Source organism: Leuciscus leuciscus (assembly GCF_965113295.1).
Source record: "Leuciscus leuciscus genome assembly, chromosome: 17".
Classification (NCBI taxonomy): domain Eukaryota; kingdom Metazoa; phylum Chordata; class Actinopteri; order Cypriniformes; family Leuciscidae; genus Leuciscus; species Leuciscus leuciscus.
The window spans coordinates 13453361-13472393 of record NC_138741.1 but is presented as its reverse complement, the minus strand read 5'-3'; the positions used below and the strand labels follow the sequence as shown (position 1 = coordinate 13472393).

The following is a 19033-nucleotide window of genomic DNA, read 5'->3' as shown; positions in this document are numbered from 1 at the left end:
TATAATCATCATCAGGTCAGATTTGGCCAGTTTTGTTGCTGATCTTTGGTTTTAAATCACTGCTGTGTGTCCATCCATGTCACTTTACTTTACCACCTATGTGGAACATATGGACAAAATCCAACTGTGTATAACCTTCATGCATTGCATTTTTCAACAGTATTAAATTAAAGAAATGTCAAAATCTTTATCATCATCTCTTGATGGTCAATAATCACAATGGTAAATGTACCATTTGCTGCTTAATACTCTTACTCTTACTTGGCTGCTGCCCAAAATTATAGTCAGACCAGCTAAACCACAGTGTTGGCATCAGGTAACTAGTGGGAGTTCCTAAGCAAGACAGAAGAAAGATACACAGGCATTACCTCAGCAGACTGATAAAATTGCATGCAATGTGGCTGATTGTAACAGCAGCAAGTGTATGCAAGTATTGATTGCTAGATGGTTGCATACAAGTACTAGGGCTTTTGGAAAAACCAGAATTCTCATTTACAATTTCATCGATTCATTTGATTGTTTGTTCTTAAGCTTGAGCACAAGTGTCACTAGCATGTCTGGACATATCAAGAACTTCAGTATAACTCTGTAATAGTAAACCAGAAATAATAGAGGGTTTTATATGGTAAATGGACTGCATTTATATAGCGCTTTCACAGACCCAATGACCACCAAAGCGCTTTACAATATTGCCTCACATTCACCCATTCACTCACTCATTCACCGACGGCGGTGTCAGCCATGCAAGGCGATCCAGCTCGTCGGGAGCAGCTGGGGTTAGGTGTCTTGCTCAAGGACACCTCGACACTTGGTCAGGTGGAACCGGGGATTGAACCACCAACCTTCCGGTTTGTAGACAATCTACATGAACCACTGAGCCACTGCCGCCCCCTCATATGGTTCATTAATAGAGAATATTATGATATACATTAACTCATAAGGCAAGTTGATGGGCTGCTGCTCAATATATATATATAGAGAGAGAGTGAGAGAGAGGGAGAGAGAGAGAGAGAGAGAGAGAGAGAGAGAGAGAGAGAGAGAGAGAGAGAGAGAGAGAGATGTGTGTTTGTACAGTATATATAGGGATAGTTGATGTGAACATACAAAGTTAAATTGGACTGTAAATAGCTGTAATGACTGAAATTATGTATTTCAGTAACAGACAGTAATAAAATTTGCTGATTAACAAATAAAAATCACCCATTTTTTTTACCGTTTGAAATGTTTTTTCTTTTGCCTTTTTTCCATGAGTAGAATGCCAATGCAAACATTATTTCAGAAGGCTGTCGCTTAAATGTGCTGTTATGACATCAGCTAAGAGCAGGGTACTGCTTTCCCACACCCTTATGGGTCTCATACCTCTCAAAGATGGATTTATCACCAAAATGGAGTGGGAAACTATGACAAGCAGCAAAAGCATATAGCATTTATTTGGAATAAATAACTTCAAATTCATCCGTCAACACTCTTTAAACATTATATAACAAATATGTTTATTTAAAGATCATATGTTATATATATTTACTGTATATATTTACAATATTTACAAACTGAACTCTAACTTATATGTTTATACATTTGACAATAGCAATATTTAACCGCTTGAATGTATAAATACATAATATAAGACATTCAATATTAGCAAAATGCAATTCATTTCTTTCACAGAATAAACTGCAACCAGTAGCATTAATTACTGCCAAGACATGTCTTGTAAAGACAAAAAAGGCAAGAAAATATCATGCAAATCATAATTCAATCAAAGGATTTAGCTCTGGCTTTGAGGAATGTGGCTTTGAGGTTGTCAGGAATATTGGACCAAAGGCTTCTTTCAGCCAGTAACCACCTTTGAACATCAGCAAAACAATATCTAAGTTATTCTTCAACCAAAAACTACCTGTGAAGGCAAATTCAATTTATAATGTATGTGAGGTCGAAAGTGACACCCAGAGTTTGTGGTTTGGCAGCAGGACATATTTTTTTGTTTTTCCAATAAACTTCTTCATTTTCACCATGACCATTTCCATTAAACTTGGTTCTAACATCAGTCTTGTCAACTCACAAGACTGATGAGCTGTATGTGATAAGAAAAAGGTCAAAAGAGGAGTTCCATTTCATTGCAAAAATAGTTTATGTGATAAATATGTGATTGTTCTGAATTAATTTAATTTCCCTGTTTTTCTCCAAGGCACTTTTCTTGGTTCTCTTTACTTCTTCACGTCTGTTGAAATCTGTAAAATGAAACAATACTTTAAAAACAAGTGAAACACAACGTCTGTACATACTATAATACATATGAGAGCTGGACTACTGCATGCAAATGTAAATGGGGGTATTAGTAATAATAAATACAACACAATTATATATATTATTTACACATATACATATACATACATACATACATATATATATATATATTGAATATACGCTATAATTAGTTTTTACAAGGCAGAGGATGAAAAACAATCTAAAATAAACCTCACTAGTGTGGATACAAAGCCACATATAAGAGCAAATTGTGCAACACAGATGGTGAAAGGACTGAAGGTTTAATGTTACACTGAGAACTAAAGCAGTGCCATTAAGAAAAAAGGCCATTGTCCATAAGTGTGGTTCTTCACTTCAAATAGTTAACATGCCATTTACAGTCAATTGAGAACATAATCCCCGATTATATTCGTGTACTTTCTTTAACAAATGTACTGGTGCCACAGTTTGACCCATTTGCACTTTTCTAATGTTTTTTTTGTGTGTGTGTGTGTGTGTGTGTGTGTGTGTGTGTGTGTGTGTGTGTGTGTGTGTGTGTGTGTGTGTGTGTGTGTGTGTGTGTGTGTGTGTGTGTGTGTGTGTGTGTTCAATTAGTGGAGCAGTACTGTATTTTTTTTAGGTTGAAGATCACAAGTTCAACAGCTAAACAAAAAAATGCATCCAAATATGGGGGAAACCACCAACTACCTCAGAACAGGGGGGAAGATACAGCATCCCAATATGCCAATTAAGTATACTTAACCGGTATAGTTTAGCTTGATTAAATGTTATTATATGTACCATGTGTGTCTGTGTAATGTTTGATGCTTTTGGGATGTTATTTGTTGTCCCTTTAGGGACAATAAAGAATACTTTAACTTTAAATGACCTATTTTAAGTATTGCTCAAATTATCTTTAGTTTGTACTCTATTGAAATAGCCTCTTTTTAATAATGAATTTAAATGAACTACACAGGTACTGACATGAGCAAACTATTCACTAGCTAAGAAGTTAGTTAATTCATTTTGAATTGATACAATCTACTTATATCTCTGTCTATTTCTATCAGCCACCTGGAATCTTCATAGATCATCCACAGTCTGAGAACCTCTGCACTTAAAACTCCACCAGAACAGCCTTTTAACTAAAATATAAAATCCCTTTCATTCCAAACAGGTGAGGTAAAAGCTATTCTGGGTGGAAGCTCCGTAATATTAGAAAGGTCATAAAACAGTTAGGTGTAATATTTCTCCTGTAGAATTATGTTTAAGTGTACTTCTGTGCGTAGGTTACACATTGTGTGTGTGTAACCAGAAACTGTCTATCAAGGTCTTTTTTTAGAATGTGGTAGCAAAAATGTTGGGATGATTGTGTCCTTGAAGATAACAGCTAGACATTTGATCACTTAGTGTGTGTTCTGGGTAAATATTTCCATAACAAGCATTTTAGCACTAATAGCGGAAACAAGTTTGCCATAACATACATTATGTTAACTATTATGTTAACTATTCACCTGCGACATCTATCCCTCTGTGCACCGCTGACTCCCTGCTAGTCTTGTAAGAAGCCGGGCACATCTTTTATAATCTAGAAAAAGACAAGACAGACATTTCATTTGACATAGAAACTATCTTGAAGACCATATAAAAACAATTTGCATGCTTAATCATTCACCTGAATAAATGGCAAAACAGTTAAGATCAATCATTAAAATGATACATTTCCGATCAATACGTCACACTCCTAGATATAGCTTCTGAAATAATGTAAATGTATTTAATGAAATGGCACTTACAGGCTGGTATTGTGCAGTCCCTGGTATTATGATAGAGTTTATAAAAGTGTTTGCTGCATTTGGGGCTAAAATAAAGCGGCCCTGCAAAAAATACAAAAAGACAGATTTTAAATTGCTGTCAATTCACAAAGATAATGAGGAAAGTGTACAGAGAGACTGGCATTTGCTCACCTGTTAAATGTTTTAAAAATCTCTCCTTCTGTCGAAGATCTCTCGGAAAGACCTCTGTTGAAAGAGGAGAAATCACTCAGGTCAGAAATTACTGTACAAAAATGTGATTATTTATATTTATTGGCCACAGAATATGAAATGCCACATAACAGATCAGGTCAAGTATTGACTACAATGCTCTCATTATCCAAACACAGTCAGTCAGTGAATGTGATGACGCTTACCAAGAATGCGTTCATGCTGATATGACTTTGTAACTTTGTTAACGTCTTTTGTTTCCACCGAATGCTCGATGATCTCGGGGGGTTGCTGTGTGTTTCCCTCGCTGTTATGCTCCCGTGCCTGTCTCACTCTGTCCATTAGGAGGTCCAGCAGACTTGTGTCATCCCTGTCTCTCGGTTTGCAGTAGCCGGCGGTGAGGATCAGCAAAAGGAGCCCTATGAAGACAGGTGTGCGCACTGCACTCATGCTGAAAGGTGGGCAAAGAGAGCCCCTCTGCCCTGCGTAGACCTGCCTCTTATAGACCTGCAAACAGACCATCATCATTTCAGTTCCCTGGCACCCACTTGATTTATTGATTCATATCAAATGGCTTAAAACATGTCATGAATGGATAGTTGACACATAATTTGATCATGAACATTTTAGGTTTAAAAGAATAAGAATGCATACATCTTTAAATTTTTCACTATTTTAAACAATTCTTTTTTCTTTTCTTTAAAAGAATTCTGAAGTTGTAACATCATCTAATATGTAATAAATAAAGTTATCGATTCACTTAAAAACAAGTTAGTGGAGCTTCAGTTACTTTTCAATATTTCTAAACAATCATAGCATCACAGATTCACACAAGAATCCCAAGTTTTCTCCACTTTTACGCACGAACGCTCTTGCGCAAAGGCGCTTCGGGAACACGTGTTTGTTTGGTAAAGTAACAAATTACCTGTTTTCTTCAATGCAGATTTAGTTTACACTTGTTCGACGGCCTTCCCGTGGGTTTAATAATGTTAACGCAAAGCACATCAAATAGACTCCGCTGGCGTCGCCTCTCCAAAGGTACTTCCACAGCCTCTAGCGCACCATGACACAAGGAGAGCGAGTCTCTTTTATATGTTTAAAGACAGCCGTGGTCATCTGTTGATCGTGTTGACTCGAAGTGGGTGGAAATTGACGAAAGTCCGCCGCTTTTAATTTATTTATTTTCCCCCTCCGGTGCGTAAAGTTGCTTCAGATCATCCGGCATGGGTTCCTCACTTTTTATTGTCAGTTGCAGACGTAAGGAGCTGTCCCATGTGGATTACCCCGGCATGTCTTTAATTAGAAACGCGTTAAGAGCACTCCTTAAAAAATGCATTTTAATTTTGCTGGATCACCGTCTTGTAACGCGCATCTTCCGGTGGTCCAATTTGGCACGAGTGGAAAGATTCTCACCAGAAGTGCTTTCTCTGTCCTAATGCCTCGTTGTATCTTCTTACTAAATGACACTATGTGCGCGCGGTGCTTCTTGGCTCCTTTATCTTTAAAGTTTCCCCGAAGATGATGCTGCGGTTTTGTATTTCAGCGTAAATTATCATCAGAAACCATCATGGTAAGAGCTTGAGTGAGAAGGCAGAATCTCCTGGAGACTATCCACAGCAGCGTCTATGAGAAGACTGAGGCCTTCTCCAATATTGGTTTCGTTCTCAATCTCGACATTTTACCACTCCCTTTGAGTATAGAAAAAAACAAAAAAACTCATATTTCATTCCCCTCCTCTTTGGCTCTCAAACGCTTCAAATACGAGTTGCACACCATTCTGCCGTGCGCTTCCATGTCCATAGCTGATGATTATCAGGATTACATACCTTGGGAATTATTATTAACCATGTTGCATGGATTAATCTGGGATAACGTGATGCAGTGTTGAGACACAGCTCAACAGTGCCACACAGTGAATGCGTTAATTTGAATAATAAGTGTTATGAAATGCGCACAAGTTGAAACTATTGAGTTTCAGTTCACTCAGCAACTGAAAATTCTGTCATCATTTACTCGTCCTCATGTCGTTCCACACCTGTATGACTTTCTTTCTTCTGTGGAAGAAGAAAAAAAGATTGATTATATGTGTATGTGTGTGTGTGTGTGTGTGTGTGTGTGTGTGTGTGTGTGAGTGTGCGTGCATGTTTTATCCAGGTGAGGACTTTAACCTGAATGCACACTGACTTATGGGGGACTCGTGTCACCGTGGAGACCTAAATTGAGGTCTCCATGAGGAAACAAGTGAATAAATATTACATAATTATTATTATTTTATTTATTTTTTTTTTTTTTTTGAAAATCTAAAACTGCAGAAAGTTTTCTGTGATGGATAGGTTTAGTGGTAAGAGGATAGAATATAGGTCTACAGTTTGTACAGTACAAAACCCATTATGTCTATGGAGAGTCCCCCACAAAGACCCTGTGTGTGTGTGTGCGCGCGTGCGTGTGTGCATCTGTCTGTATTGACAAAAACATGAAGCATAAAAAAGAAAAAGATAAAGTAAATGATGACAGAATTATAATTATTATCATTTTAACATTTTTGTGTAAACTAACTTGATCATGAAGCAGGTGGAATATATGAAAAATCATTAGGATATTAAGTAAAGATCATGTTCCATGTATATTATATAAGATATTTTGTAAATTTCCTACTGTAAATGTATAAAACATTTATTTTTGAGAGTGAAAGCAGCACTATCGCGAACATAAATAGACAACTTTAAAGGCGATTTAGATTTTTTTTTTGCACCCTCAGATTCCAGAATTTCAAATAGTTGTATCTCAGCCAAATGTTGTCCTGTCCTAACATACAACAATGGAAAGCTTATTTATTCAGATGATGTAGACATCCAAAAAATTTACCCATGTGACTGTGGTCACATATAAGGTTCCCTTGTCCAAAAAACCCACTAAACTTGAAAATTTTCCTTTAAATTACTTAATACTTGATAAACTGCTTATGATGTCGATTTGGATAAAAAGTAAATGTAAATTGCTTTAATAAATGTTAGGTAAATTCAAAGTTGTTCGAAAGTGACAGTATGCAATTATGAGTTAACTGCACTCAGAACAGTAGAAATTACAGAAATTATTGTGACAAGTTAAATGAATGAAAACAAAATATATAAAGTTATAAAATAATGATGAAAACTATTTTATAGAGTAGAGGAGTGTAGCTACTCACTCTCACATCCGTGGCCATCACACAGTTGTTCCTGTCTTTGTGCCATGTAAATCATTTATTGTTTCCCTTTTTAAAAGCCTTCGTTCCATTTCCTTTATCACCCACAGACCCTCTCTCTTTCTTTCAGTCCTGTAGTCTGTTTTTCTGCCCCACCTTCTCTTTTCCCCATCCTCTTCTCTCTTCACAATTAATCCATACTGTACTTGTGAATAAAATGTTCCTGCATCCCTTATTTTATCATCTGTGGTTAAAACGTTCTTCAAAGCTGCCCGTAGTTATCTAAATGACTTGAAAATAACCTGATATGATACACCACATGAGCGGGTGCAACTAAGATAACAACTCAAGTAGTGGCAAGTTGTCGCCCACGGTTTGTAGTAGCGTGTAGTATTCTGTGTTGTTCACTGCATTAACACTGCAGAGACCCTGAAACAACAAGATTTGACTCAGATCTGCAAATATTTTCTTTGGTTTAAAGGTGAATTGTTCTAGTTGTTAGTTTTTTTTTTTTTTTTTTTGTTTACCTAGAGAGTAGAGGATAAACATTCCAGCCATAGTCAAGTTTAAAAGTCTTTTCCACCAAAAAAAAAGAGATAACAGTTCGTTTAACATGTTTAACCTTTTGTGGGACCATGCCCCAATAACGGCCTAAGGTAGTTTTGACAATGGGAATCTGACATTGGGGGTGAGACATGACAAGTAATGTGAGTTATGCAATCAGATTACATTTTTCAAGTAAAGTAAGGCATTGCTTTTAAATTTCCAACAAAACATCTGAGTTACTTTGTTTACCCATGCATTGATTGACACCTCTCTTGTCCCCATGTTGAGACAAATTGTAAAGTGCAGAGGCTGTGTAAACATGATGGTTGGACTTCTGGACTAAATGTGAGCATGTATTATTCGGTATTCCTCAAAATGAATAAAAACAGTGAAAACAGTACAATTTCACAAACCTACATTAATTAAATATGATCAATTACACAAATATACTTTATGCATTTATTCTCACTTTATTAAGCAATAATGTATTTGCTGCTGACCTTCAATGATCTTATTCAACCATAGTAATAAGCAAAAATGACTTTAGATAAACATCACATTTATGTTTCATTTTTAAACTCATCATATTCTTACTAATTTTACATTATGGCAGAAGTACCGTAAAGAGTAGTATGGTAGTATGCGGTTCCATTGGGTGCTTCTTATTTCTAATTTGTGCATCCTCGTTTCCTTTCCTTGCTTCCTTTCCTCCCATCTTAGCTCCAGTAATGTAACCCAATACTTTCCATAAAAAGTAACTAAGTTACACAATTAGTTACTTTGTAGCGAGTAACTCAATATTGTATTCATTACTTTTAAAAGTAACTTTCCCCAACACTGCATATTATAGACTTTTTAAAATATTTTCAAGCTCAGTTAAAACAATACACTCAATGCAAAAATATCAATAGGCTATAGTTTGGCCAACAAATACGGTAATTATTTAAAGCAACTCTAACAACCTTTCACAGTATAAATATGGCAACTAAGAACACAGCTCTATATTTGACTTTTGATTTTCTTGGAACATTTCACAAACTATATTCTCATTTAAAAGGTCTTGAACACGAGAGAGAACATACTAAATGGTATATGTATGCATATCGCCCCCTATAGGTCGATATGCATACATGGGTCTACCGCACAGAAATATTTAAACTGTTGAATAAACTTTCAACTCTCACAAAAAAGTTCAAAGAAATTTGATTTAACTATATACTGTAAGAATTACAACTGGTATCCGTATGTGCTTGAACATATTTTCATTTTCATACAATGCAAGAGAATTAAGTAGTAGGCCTGCTATATGCAGCACATGCTTGACACAGCACAAACAGCGACACTAAGCCTCTCAAGTGTAGCCTTTATCTCCTCCCTGCCTCTCTTCAGAACAATCTGTCACCAGACTCTTTCTTAACAGTCAATAGATCCTGCCCTCTCAAACTAACTGCTGTGATCCCTATACATCTACTATCACATAATAAGCATCCAGATCGGTCATAATTCAGTGCTTGGCATGACATCAGCCATGTCGAACCGTATCCAAATATGCACTGCACCGTCCAGCCTACACATTCAGCCACTGATCCTAAAATCCACTGATCTTCTTTCAGTCGTTAACTCATTAATCTTGGCTCATGCCAGTTCCCTGTCCACAGCCTTAATCCCTGCTGACCTCTTTGCCATATCTGATATCATTGACAACTTTGACAGCAGTTCTGATATGTTTGCGTGATTAATTACGTCTGTTCGTTGTCACGTCAGCACCATATGTTTGGTATTGACTGAAAGCCAAAGCAGCTGTCCATACACGGCCATATACCTGATGATTCCAGTTTTTCCAGGCGTTCCGAGACTTGTCGGGAGTTTTCTTACAGTGTAAAACTGCTGAGTCAGTCAGTGAACTTGGTTAGATAACTGCTGTATTTCCAGTGCCATGCAATACTTAATAACTGGTCTACTCAGGTCTGTATAGATCATTTTTAGTACTAAAGTGAACATGTCTTTTATTGGTCAGACAAATAAACCACCATTCAAATTTGGGGTCGGTGTGATTTTTTAAATGTTTTTGAAAGATGCCTCTTATGCTCACCAAGGCTGTATTTATTTAATCAAAAATACTGTGAAATATTGTGAAAAAATTATTACACTTTAAAATAACTCTTTTATATTTGTATATACTTTAAAATAGAATTTACTGCTGTGAGGGCAAAGCTAAATTTTCAGCATCATTACTCCAATCTTTGCTGATTCATGCTGAGTTTGTGCTCAAGAAACAGTTCAAGTTTTTATCATTGTTGAATAGAGTTTTCCTGCTTAATATTTTATAATTTGTGATACTTTTTTATTTATTTGAAATATAAATCTTTTGTAACATTATAAACATTTTTACTGTCACTTTTGATGAATTTAATGCATCTATGCTGAAAATAAGTATTCATTTCTTTCAACCCCAAACTTTTGAATGGCCATCAATGGATAAGGATGTTTTGGTGTAGTTACATCATCTACCAGCAGGGGCTAATTGGATCGTGCTAACCAGACAACCCTTGACCTCTTGTGACCATGTCTTGCATTACTCTCCTCAACCCTTCCTTATAGTCACTTTTTCACAGTATGAATATGACATCCTATCACCTGAGTATTCATAGAAAATGACTTGATTGAGTTTGTATATGTGGACTGATATTATTTCTAATGTCTTTTATTGTCAGTTAAATGTATTTTATTTTATAAAAAAAAAAATTTTTTTTATTAATGTTCCTGGATTCTGCAACCTTTTTTTTTGTAAGGGAACAGCTCAGTTTATTTGTCAGTTTTTTTTTTTCTTGGACTATTAACATGCATCCATAAATAGCATGTGCAAACAGTCAAATAACAGTAATACATTATAGCACATGTTGTGATTAGTTAGCATCAACGAGGAGTCCCACTTAGAAAAGTAGCAGGGGTGTTCTTGACATCTCTGTGCTTCATGTAAAGTCAGCAGACCCGATTAAAACGTGTCAAATCATATTTTTCTTTTTCTTTTTTGTGTGTGCCAGAAACATTCATAATTGAATTTGGTTATGGTGCTAGTTTTGATGATTGGACTTCTATTTTTTTTTTTTTTTTTTACTGGAGAGAACGTTTAGAGTTCTGAAAGTTATGTTTTCATATAGTATATAATTTCCTTCTTTTATCTCAAAGCATTTTGATTCAAAGCAATTTGATTCCATGGTATGAGGAACCTGAAACTCATGAATATTTGTTGTGTTCCTGTTGGGAAATAGATGTGAGAACATGTCTCATGTATCCAGCAAAACTATTATCCCACCTCTGGATGCATGTGGTTTGTCGTCGGTAACCTTAGAGACCAAGCAAGCAGAGACAGTTCTGAAATGACTCATTCAGGAGCAGAATGCATATAAGCGGATTTAATCTTAAAGGAATAGTTCGGCCAAAAATACATTTGGAGATTCTTTCAAATTCCCTCTGTGTTTTGCACAGGTATTACAAATAAAACAAAACAGCTTACAGGATTGGAATGACATGATGGTGGGTAAACGATGACAGAATTTGAATTTTAGGGTGAACAATTCCTGTAATCATTAGCAGTCTCTGATGCTTTGTCTTAGTAACAGCTACAGAGATTCAATGTGGTGTTGATGGAATAAAACTTTTCTATGTTGAGGCTTGTGAACAATCTTCAAAGTGAAAGCCTCAGTTGACAGAGGAAGGATTGAGCGGTTTGAAGACAAACTATTTGGTAATTGTTTATATAGGATTACAAATTCATACATTTTTATTCTCATCTGTCTTTTTAGAAGCTCAAAAATCCTTCTTAAAAACCCAGAAATCCTTAGTAAAACACGACTTCACTTGAAGAGTATTCACAGGATCTTTACAGCACTGTGCTGTTGATTTTAGGTCTTATACCACACAAATTACTTTCTATACAAGTGTGGCATATATAAGAAGCTTTTATATAATATATATATACACATTATATTATATTATATTATATCCAGATTGATTCCAGTCTTAAAAAATAAAAAATGTATAGTTTTATAACTCAATTTCAATAAGCACTGTGTGATTTTAAGATTCATTCTGCAGTTACTTTCAAAGCTTACACTGATACTTTGTCATCTGTTAATATTTCCCTTTGATAATAAAGTTTGATGGCCTAAATAAAAGAGGGAATTCCTTTTGATAATTTATTAATGATGTACTGAGAGACTAACTGAGCTCCGGTCTGATAGGATATCCTTATGAAGCTAACAGAGATTATGAATAGCGTACTAAGCGTAGACACGCATACTTTCCACGGCACAAAAAATACCTGGCAATCAATAATTAATAATGTCCCTTACCTTCATCAGACCTGTTGGGAAATGTTCTGTTCTGTTAATTATGTCCTCATGGTGTTCACTAGTTGTTTCCTATTTATCTTGAAATAGGCCTACCGCTGTTGCAAATAAATATTACCATTCTATTCTATTCTATTAAACTCTCTACGAGCAGGTAAAAAAAACTCAGTAAGTGATAACAATACCTTTGCTAAGGATTTTGAAAGCTTACAAGGATTTCGAAAGCTTTACGATGGCATTAGCTAAAGACCATTAGTGTCATTACACACACTTTGCCTTGCCAAAATCTTTAATGATAGACGTTAAACTAGACACTTTTGCATTGTACCTTTTTTAAGCTCTGAGCTGAGATTACTTAAGATGCATAATGGAAACATAAACCTGGCGGATGTCAAATCACTACCTGAAGAATCACACGTACATGAGAGTGTGCAGCCAAAATCAATATATTTTGATTGCAGGTGTCTGGAGCTTCTAGATTTCCAAATTCCATCCCCGCTGCTGTTGAGATAACACATTATCACTTCTTTGTTGGCCAACACACTGTGATGAATGAAAGCTCTGGTGAGTGAAACTGGAGTTTCTGGTGAGAAATCTATTGCTATCGGCATGTTTTGTACTGGGAGTGATTTTCAATTTTATGATTCAAAAGGTCCATTCACAAATATAAAGCATGCAGATCACAACTTTTTTTTTAATCTTTTTTTTTTTTTTATTGCTATGAATTTGCTTTTAAATCCAGTTTATATTTTAATCAAAATATACTCAATACGATTGGCATTTTCAATTATTTCCAAAACGTCAACTGTTTTAAAGGTACACGATGTAGGACTAGCTTTTGGCCCTCTAGCGGTTAAAAAACAAAACTGCATGCATTTTGCGGAAGAACATTGTTTTGGTTGTGCTTTAGCTCGACGTGACTGCGGATGAATATGGTTCTTTCTCATAACTAAAGAGAGAGAGAGAGAGAGAGAGAGAGAGAGAGAGAGAGAGAGAGATTATCCTACTACTGCTCACAAAACATTCACTAGTACTAACCAGTTTAGATGGAAAGGATCTCAAGCTGACAACAGCTGAAGATGTTACTGAAGCTTTACCCTTAATAGACACGGTAGGCTACTTCATTTAAAATAAATTCCAGCACAGCGCTACAACAACCATAAAGAAATGACCCTTCACAATAGATAATACTTGAACTCTGTTAGAGAGCTACATATGGCAGTTTATCAGTTCAATAAAATACCTTACTGACCTGTTGAATAATAAAAACGCCATGCCATCTCCACGTCGCCTTTACAACATTTATAATCCACCAGTTCTCGCAGTCGACAAGACAAGCCAATGTTGATTCTTATTTTATTTTGAGCTCTGTCGCGTCTTAAAAAAATTTTTTAACTTTTTTTTTTTATGGTTGAGTTTTCTCTATTTACTGATATGACGAGACACGCACGGGCGAGTAACGCGTGTACGCGATTTCCTACGAAAACCATCCCATCCCGTCTAAAACATAAACACTTATTTAGCCTATGCTTAGCATAGTGAATTTAGGGTAGGCCTAAGACAAAAACTCGTTTTGGAAGCCGGATTGATGATGTATTGAACTCTAATAAAATAAGAATGCTGGCATATCGTATGAATCCAATGATTCAAATAATTTACACTTGATTTACACTACATAAAAACTCCCACGCGGTTAAGAAAATAGTTAAAGGGTTCAATCATTTTAAGTTGACATCAGGAGCATGCAGCACTCACAGACAGGTGGACACCATAGGACAAGACAAAAAAAATGTACATGTCTATTTAGCAAGACTAATACGTCTCTTATGCTACACCTAAATCTTTTGAGAAATTCTGCAATACATAGTTCCTACATGACGTCACAACATACGGGCATTTGCCGACCCGGCGCCATTTCTGTGGGCAGAACATTAGAAGAAGAAGCTGAAACGAGTTAATTTCGTGATAAAAAGTGAAAATAGTCATCTCCTGCTGGGTCAATGGATGTTCAAATCGTGCCGGAGGTTCAGTTAAATTTGGATTTTACAGTATACCCGTCATTAGACTTCATGAATGTGAGAAGACTAACGTTAAGCGTCAGAACAACGATGGAGGTTATGGCTGGCGAGGATAAACAGGAAAGAAACTCCCTCAAAACACGCAAGAATTTGTTGTGTTTTATTGCGAGTGTACACAAATATAAGTTAACACTTTGCAGTTTGAATGATGTCCTGTATACAAAATGACGAGGTATTAAAAACATACAAAAACAACATTGTTTCCACTGTTCGATCGCGCCCGCGACTCTCTCACTCACTCACTCACACACACACACACACACACACACACAGACAGACAGACAGACAGACAGACAGACTGACGCACACACACACATTCCAGCCTTGCAATCTCAGATTATGTCCCTAAAGAACCCGCGTATAAAGTAGTTCCGCATTAACCGTTACATTAATTAATTTGCACGCGAGTTTTATTTATTTTCATACCGTGTACTGTATATTCATATTCATGCACATATTTCCAGGCTCGGAATTGCTCACATGTGTTAAAACTCCTAGCCAATACCAGATAATGGTACACATGGATAATACTGTATCTGAGGCAAAGCTGCAAAATCAGTGCTCAGTTTAGCGCATACGGATCCACACCATTTATGACTGAAATTTTCGCATTGTACCTCTCTCTGTCTTGTGTTAATAGAGTCTCTTTATAATCTCTGTCTCTTTGTCTCTTCATGATTTTCGTAACATTATAAATAGAAAGAAATATTCGAAATTTGCTTGTAAAACTCTGTCTTATGTTAAAACTTTGTAAACACAGCAGCTTATGCCCTCAAAGATGGCGTCTCCGGGGAGGTCACGTGACATTAATTGGCCTGTGGGAACTATGTATTCATAGATGCCACCGACGTCACAACAAATAGAACGCCGCCATATTGACCGACTCGCCCGGTATGGCCGCCCAAACTGCCCATTTGAATGAGAGAGAGAGACAGAGATACCTGGAGAAAAATTATATTTTAGGCTCCGATCCTTATTTGTTACCCCCAGTTTTCTTTAGTCCATTATTATCTGCCCCAGACTTGCCCCAATTGGCCTTTCATGATATAGAAATACTTAAGTCATAGAGCTTCATGGCGCGCGTTCATGAGAGTCGAGGCGATGTCATGAATGAATCTGCAGCTGTTCAGCATGAATGAATCTATCTAATCCGTCCATCAGCACAGCCAGAGACATCAGCCGAATATGATAAAATACTGCCATATCTGTCCGAAAGAACAGATGTTCAATTACAGAGAGAAGGTTTAATACACACAAATATCGAAATGAAAGAATCTTTCGAGTCGAATCTTTTTGAATGATTCACTCACGATTCGGCTGCGATTAAAAGCTATCAAGAGGTAAGGTCATCAGTGATTATAATATAACGACTTAAATTGCAGTTTGTTCGTCACATAAAGCTATCATATGAATAAATAACTATATTAATATAACGGACGAGTCGTATTAGATCACTTTTATGATACTTTTGTGATGTTTTTTTGTCTTTTATTATTATTATTTTTTTGCGTGACAGCCCCCAGTAGGTTAACGTTACTCATTCAATTTCATTACATCGACAAGAAGAGTCTCCATTAGGCTACATATTCAAAAATGTCCCTTTGTCTTCCACGGAAAGTAAACTTAAGGGTTTGCACATGAAGGTGAGTAAATGACGGCAGAATTATCATTTTTGGAAGAACTAGTCCTTTAATATGCATTTCAAGGATGATATTATGCATCGTCTGCAGAACTAACGTTACTTACACAAAATAACATCTAAAGCGCATGTGACGAAGACAATATCTTTATGAACTTCAGAAAAATATTTCTTAGATTTAGGTAGGTATTAACTAACAGACAGACAAACAGTTATATTCAAAACAACCCCAAATCTTACTAACTTACCATGATAAAGTGCATTTAAACAGATCCAACAATAAAATGAAGACAAAACATTATCTGTCTGTATAATGTTGGCCACTGAGAGTATAATGGAAATATAATTAACCACAAACCAACATGAGACTTCAAGTCTTTTAAATAAATGATTCTCTCTTCTTTTGGTATAGAATAAAATACCAGTTCAGGGTTCCTCTTTCGGCTGTTGTTGCAGCCAACTGCACAACATATAGGCGGATCTTTTGTGACGTCATTGTTTATGTTTGTCGCGTTGCATCATGGGAATCGTGTGGCAGGAAACACCGCTAGATACCTCTAGAAACCATGCTAGATACCTGTAATTTGATTGTTTTGCACGTTTGGAGGAGGATTTAGAGAAGAGGATGGTTCACTCTTGCTGTGTGGTCGAGTACGGCTCGTTGGGGGCCTGATAAAAAGTTTTTTCGAATTCCCTCCGAAAAGGATCGCGAAAAACGAAAGAAATGGTTGCGTGCAATTAGGCGATTGAACATGGACGCTCCGAAGAAAGCCTGGATTCCTGCAGCTAACGTTACTGATCGAGTTTGTGAGGCTCATTTTGTTCATGGTAGGCCTAAGTCTTAGTGACTATGTATTTATAGAAGATTGAATAAAAAAAATAATAAAACTGAGTCAAATCAACCGAGTCATATGTTTTCGCGTTCTGATTCAGGTGTCCCAAACCGCGATCCACAGCACCCAGACTATGTTCCTCACATCAAAATGGGCTATTCTCGATCGCAAAACTTAAAAGCAAAAGAAAAGGCTGTTCTAACCTCTGCTTTTAGCACGATCACTGCTTTCTGTTTGGCAGAAAAGATCGGCCCAACTTTTCTAAAAAACAAAATAATCTTTTGAAAGCCTTTAATCTTTCATGAGTGAAGGGTCCAGGGGTTTCTATTAAATAAGAATAAATGTCTCCCCAGCAGATGGTGGCCAAGACACGGGCGAGTCGGACCAACGTTTTTTGTCATCCCAGATCTCATATGGGCTTTGAATAACTTCGATTTTGTCACCAATACAAATTTTGAGCTTCTCTCCAAACCTCCTCCGGTCTTCAGATGTTAAAGTGCTTATATATTGTGGATTTCGCCCGCTAACTCTCTTGAAAATGCTCGTCGCGTCTTTACTGCCCGCAATACTGTTTGTTTTGTTGCCACACAACCACTCGCGCATGCGTACAAAGATGTCAACAAAGATCCTCCTGAGACCGGCGGTCGCAAAGATGGCGGCGCAAAGCTACAGTGACGTCATGTGAATCGAATGAATAGTGAAAGCTGAAATCACTCTGTGTGAGTAATTTTGACTCCCCCCCTCGTGGAGACTTTAAGGTCATCTGTGCACAACTCCCTAAAAGTCATCAGAGAAAAGACATATCAGGCAATAGTGTGATGAAGAGCCTCTTGCACTCTGTGCAGCAAATTCCTCTGTGATGTCCAAAAGCTGATTCATTCAAATATTTGGACTACAAATGAGCATCTTTTGCTGAGTTAGAATGAGAAATATTTACATGAAAGCATTTGTATGGATTGTGACGTGAGAAAAGGCCAGGGATGAGAAGACTTAATGGAGGCTCTCAGGAAAATTGTTATATTGTATGTGTAAGTGATCTGAGCATCAAAATAGAGAAGGTTTACCAAAAGAGAAATATGTGCACTCACTCTGCCTCCTACATCAAAAAATGACAGGGAAAACCACTTTCATGGACTGGTTAAAACAGCACAAAATATAAGCTAAAGATTTTTACTGAGATTTATTTTATAAGACCTTAAGAAACCAGGAACTTAATCTGTAAAGATAAGGCTTAAGGTTAACTTTGAATTTATAATACATACCACTCATAAATTATGTCGAAGAGTTTCCTTCCAGCTGAGGGCAGGCTGAAAATGAATTCGATTTTGAACCAACTCCTGGTGGTGTGTTTCTGAAAGTTTATATAAGGCCACATAATTCTATAAAGCGAACTAGACAGGAAATACTTTACTCACCAGAGTGTGTTGCTTTATACAAAAGTTACAGTAGTTCCTACCGTATTCCAAAAGTGCTCTGCACTGTGACTTCCACTGTATAAATAACTCTAAATAATGCTTGTCTGTTTCACGTTGCCTGTATTCTCTTTATTGAGTACTGTGAATTCGGACATACTTCTTTTGTCACATACTGTTTTTCACATATCACTTTAAAAGTGATCAGTAGACTTAACTTAAAAAAAGCGAGGAAACCTGTTGCCTTAAAATTATTAAGTAAACGTCATGCATTATTGGAAATTAAGTTATGTGTACTTGACAATTCCACATAACTTAATTGTTTTCAATTACGCTTGAAGTTTATTAACTTAATAATTTAAGGCAATGGGTTTCCTCACTTTTTTTTAGGGAAGTTTGCGATTTCGGATGCAGCCCGATTTGCTCAAACACGATCCTTTCAGGAACTAGAGATGTGCCTTTGAGCCATCATGATTGAGTCATTGAATCATTCATTCATCCAATTCCTTCATAAACTCTGAATCATTCAGGAACAAAACCACTGTTCTGTGTTGTTCGGAGACACTCAATGGTTTAATTTGGCTGTGCTTTGTTTGGAAAAGAAATGAAAGAAATGTCACACTCTAAATCATGCTGTTGGTATGAATATCAGCATGGCTGTGTTTACCTGTCGCCAAAACCAAAACATACTAAAGGCCTATAGTGTCAACTGATCCTGAGTTGATTCAGTATGGTAAAACTCATGACTTTATATATT

The 19033-nt window shown here is 36.5% G+C and overlaps 1 protein-coding gene across 2 annotated transcripts; it reads right to left on the bottom strand.

Moving 5' to 3' along the window:
- Window positions 1–1412: 1412 nt before the first annotated feature.
- On the bottom strand, window positions 1413–7452 carry alkal2b (ALK and LTK ligand 2b). Of its 2 annotated transcripts, XM_082144234.1 has the most exons (6): window positions 7420–7452; window positions 4439–4739; window positions 4215–4268; window positions 4044–4124; window positions 3762–3835; window positions 1413–2231 (listed from the first exon to the last, which is right to left on the bottom strand). In XM_082144234.1, exons 1-5 carry the CDS (start codon window positions 7435–7437, stop codon window positions 3771–3773), a joined length of 519 nt encoding a protein of 172 aa, XP_082000360.1. In that variant the 5' UTR covers window positions 7438–7452; the 3' UTR covers window positions 1413–2231; window positions 3762–3770. The 2 variants fall into 2 exon arrangements, with proteins under 2 accessions (XP_082000360.1, XP_082000359.1); XM_082144233.1 differs by lacking the exon at window positions 7420–7452 and having other exon boundaries at window positions 4439–4929.
- Window positions 7453–19033: the final 11581 nt, after the last annotated feature.

Coding starts and splice junctions, on each gene's coding strand:
- alkal2b (XM_082144233.1), bottom strand. CDS start 4,760: ATGATGATGGTCTGTTTGCAGGTCTATAAGAGGCAGGTCTACGCAGGG. Junction 4,269..4,438: donor TCAGCATGAACGCATTCTTG/GTAAGCGTCATC, acceptor CTCTTTCAACAG/AGGTCTTTCCGAGAGATCTT. Junction 3,836..4,043: donor GGACTGCACAATACCAGCCT/GTAAGTGCCATT, acceptor GTCTTTTTCTAG/ATTATAAAAGATGTGCCCGG.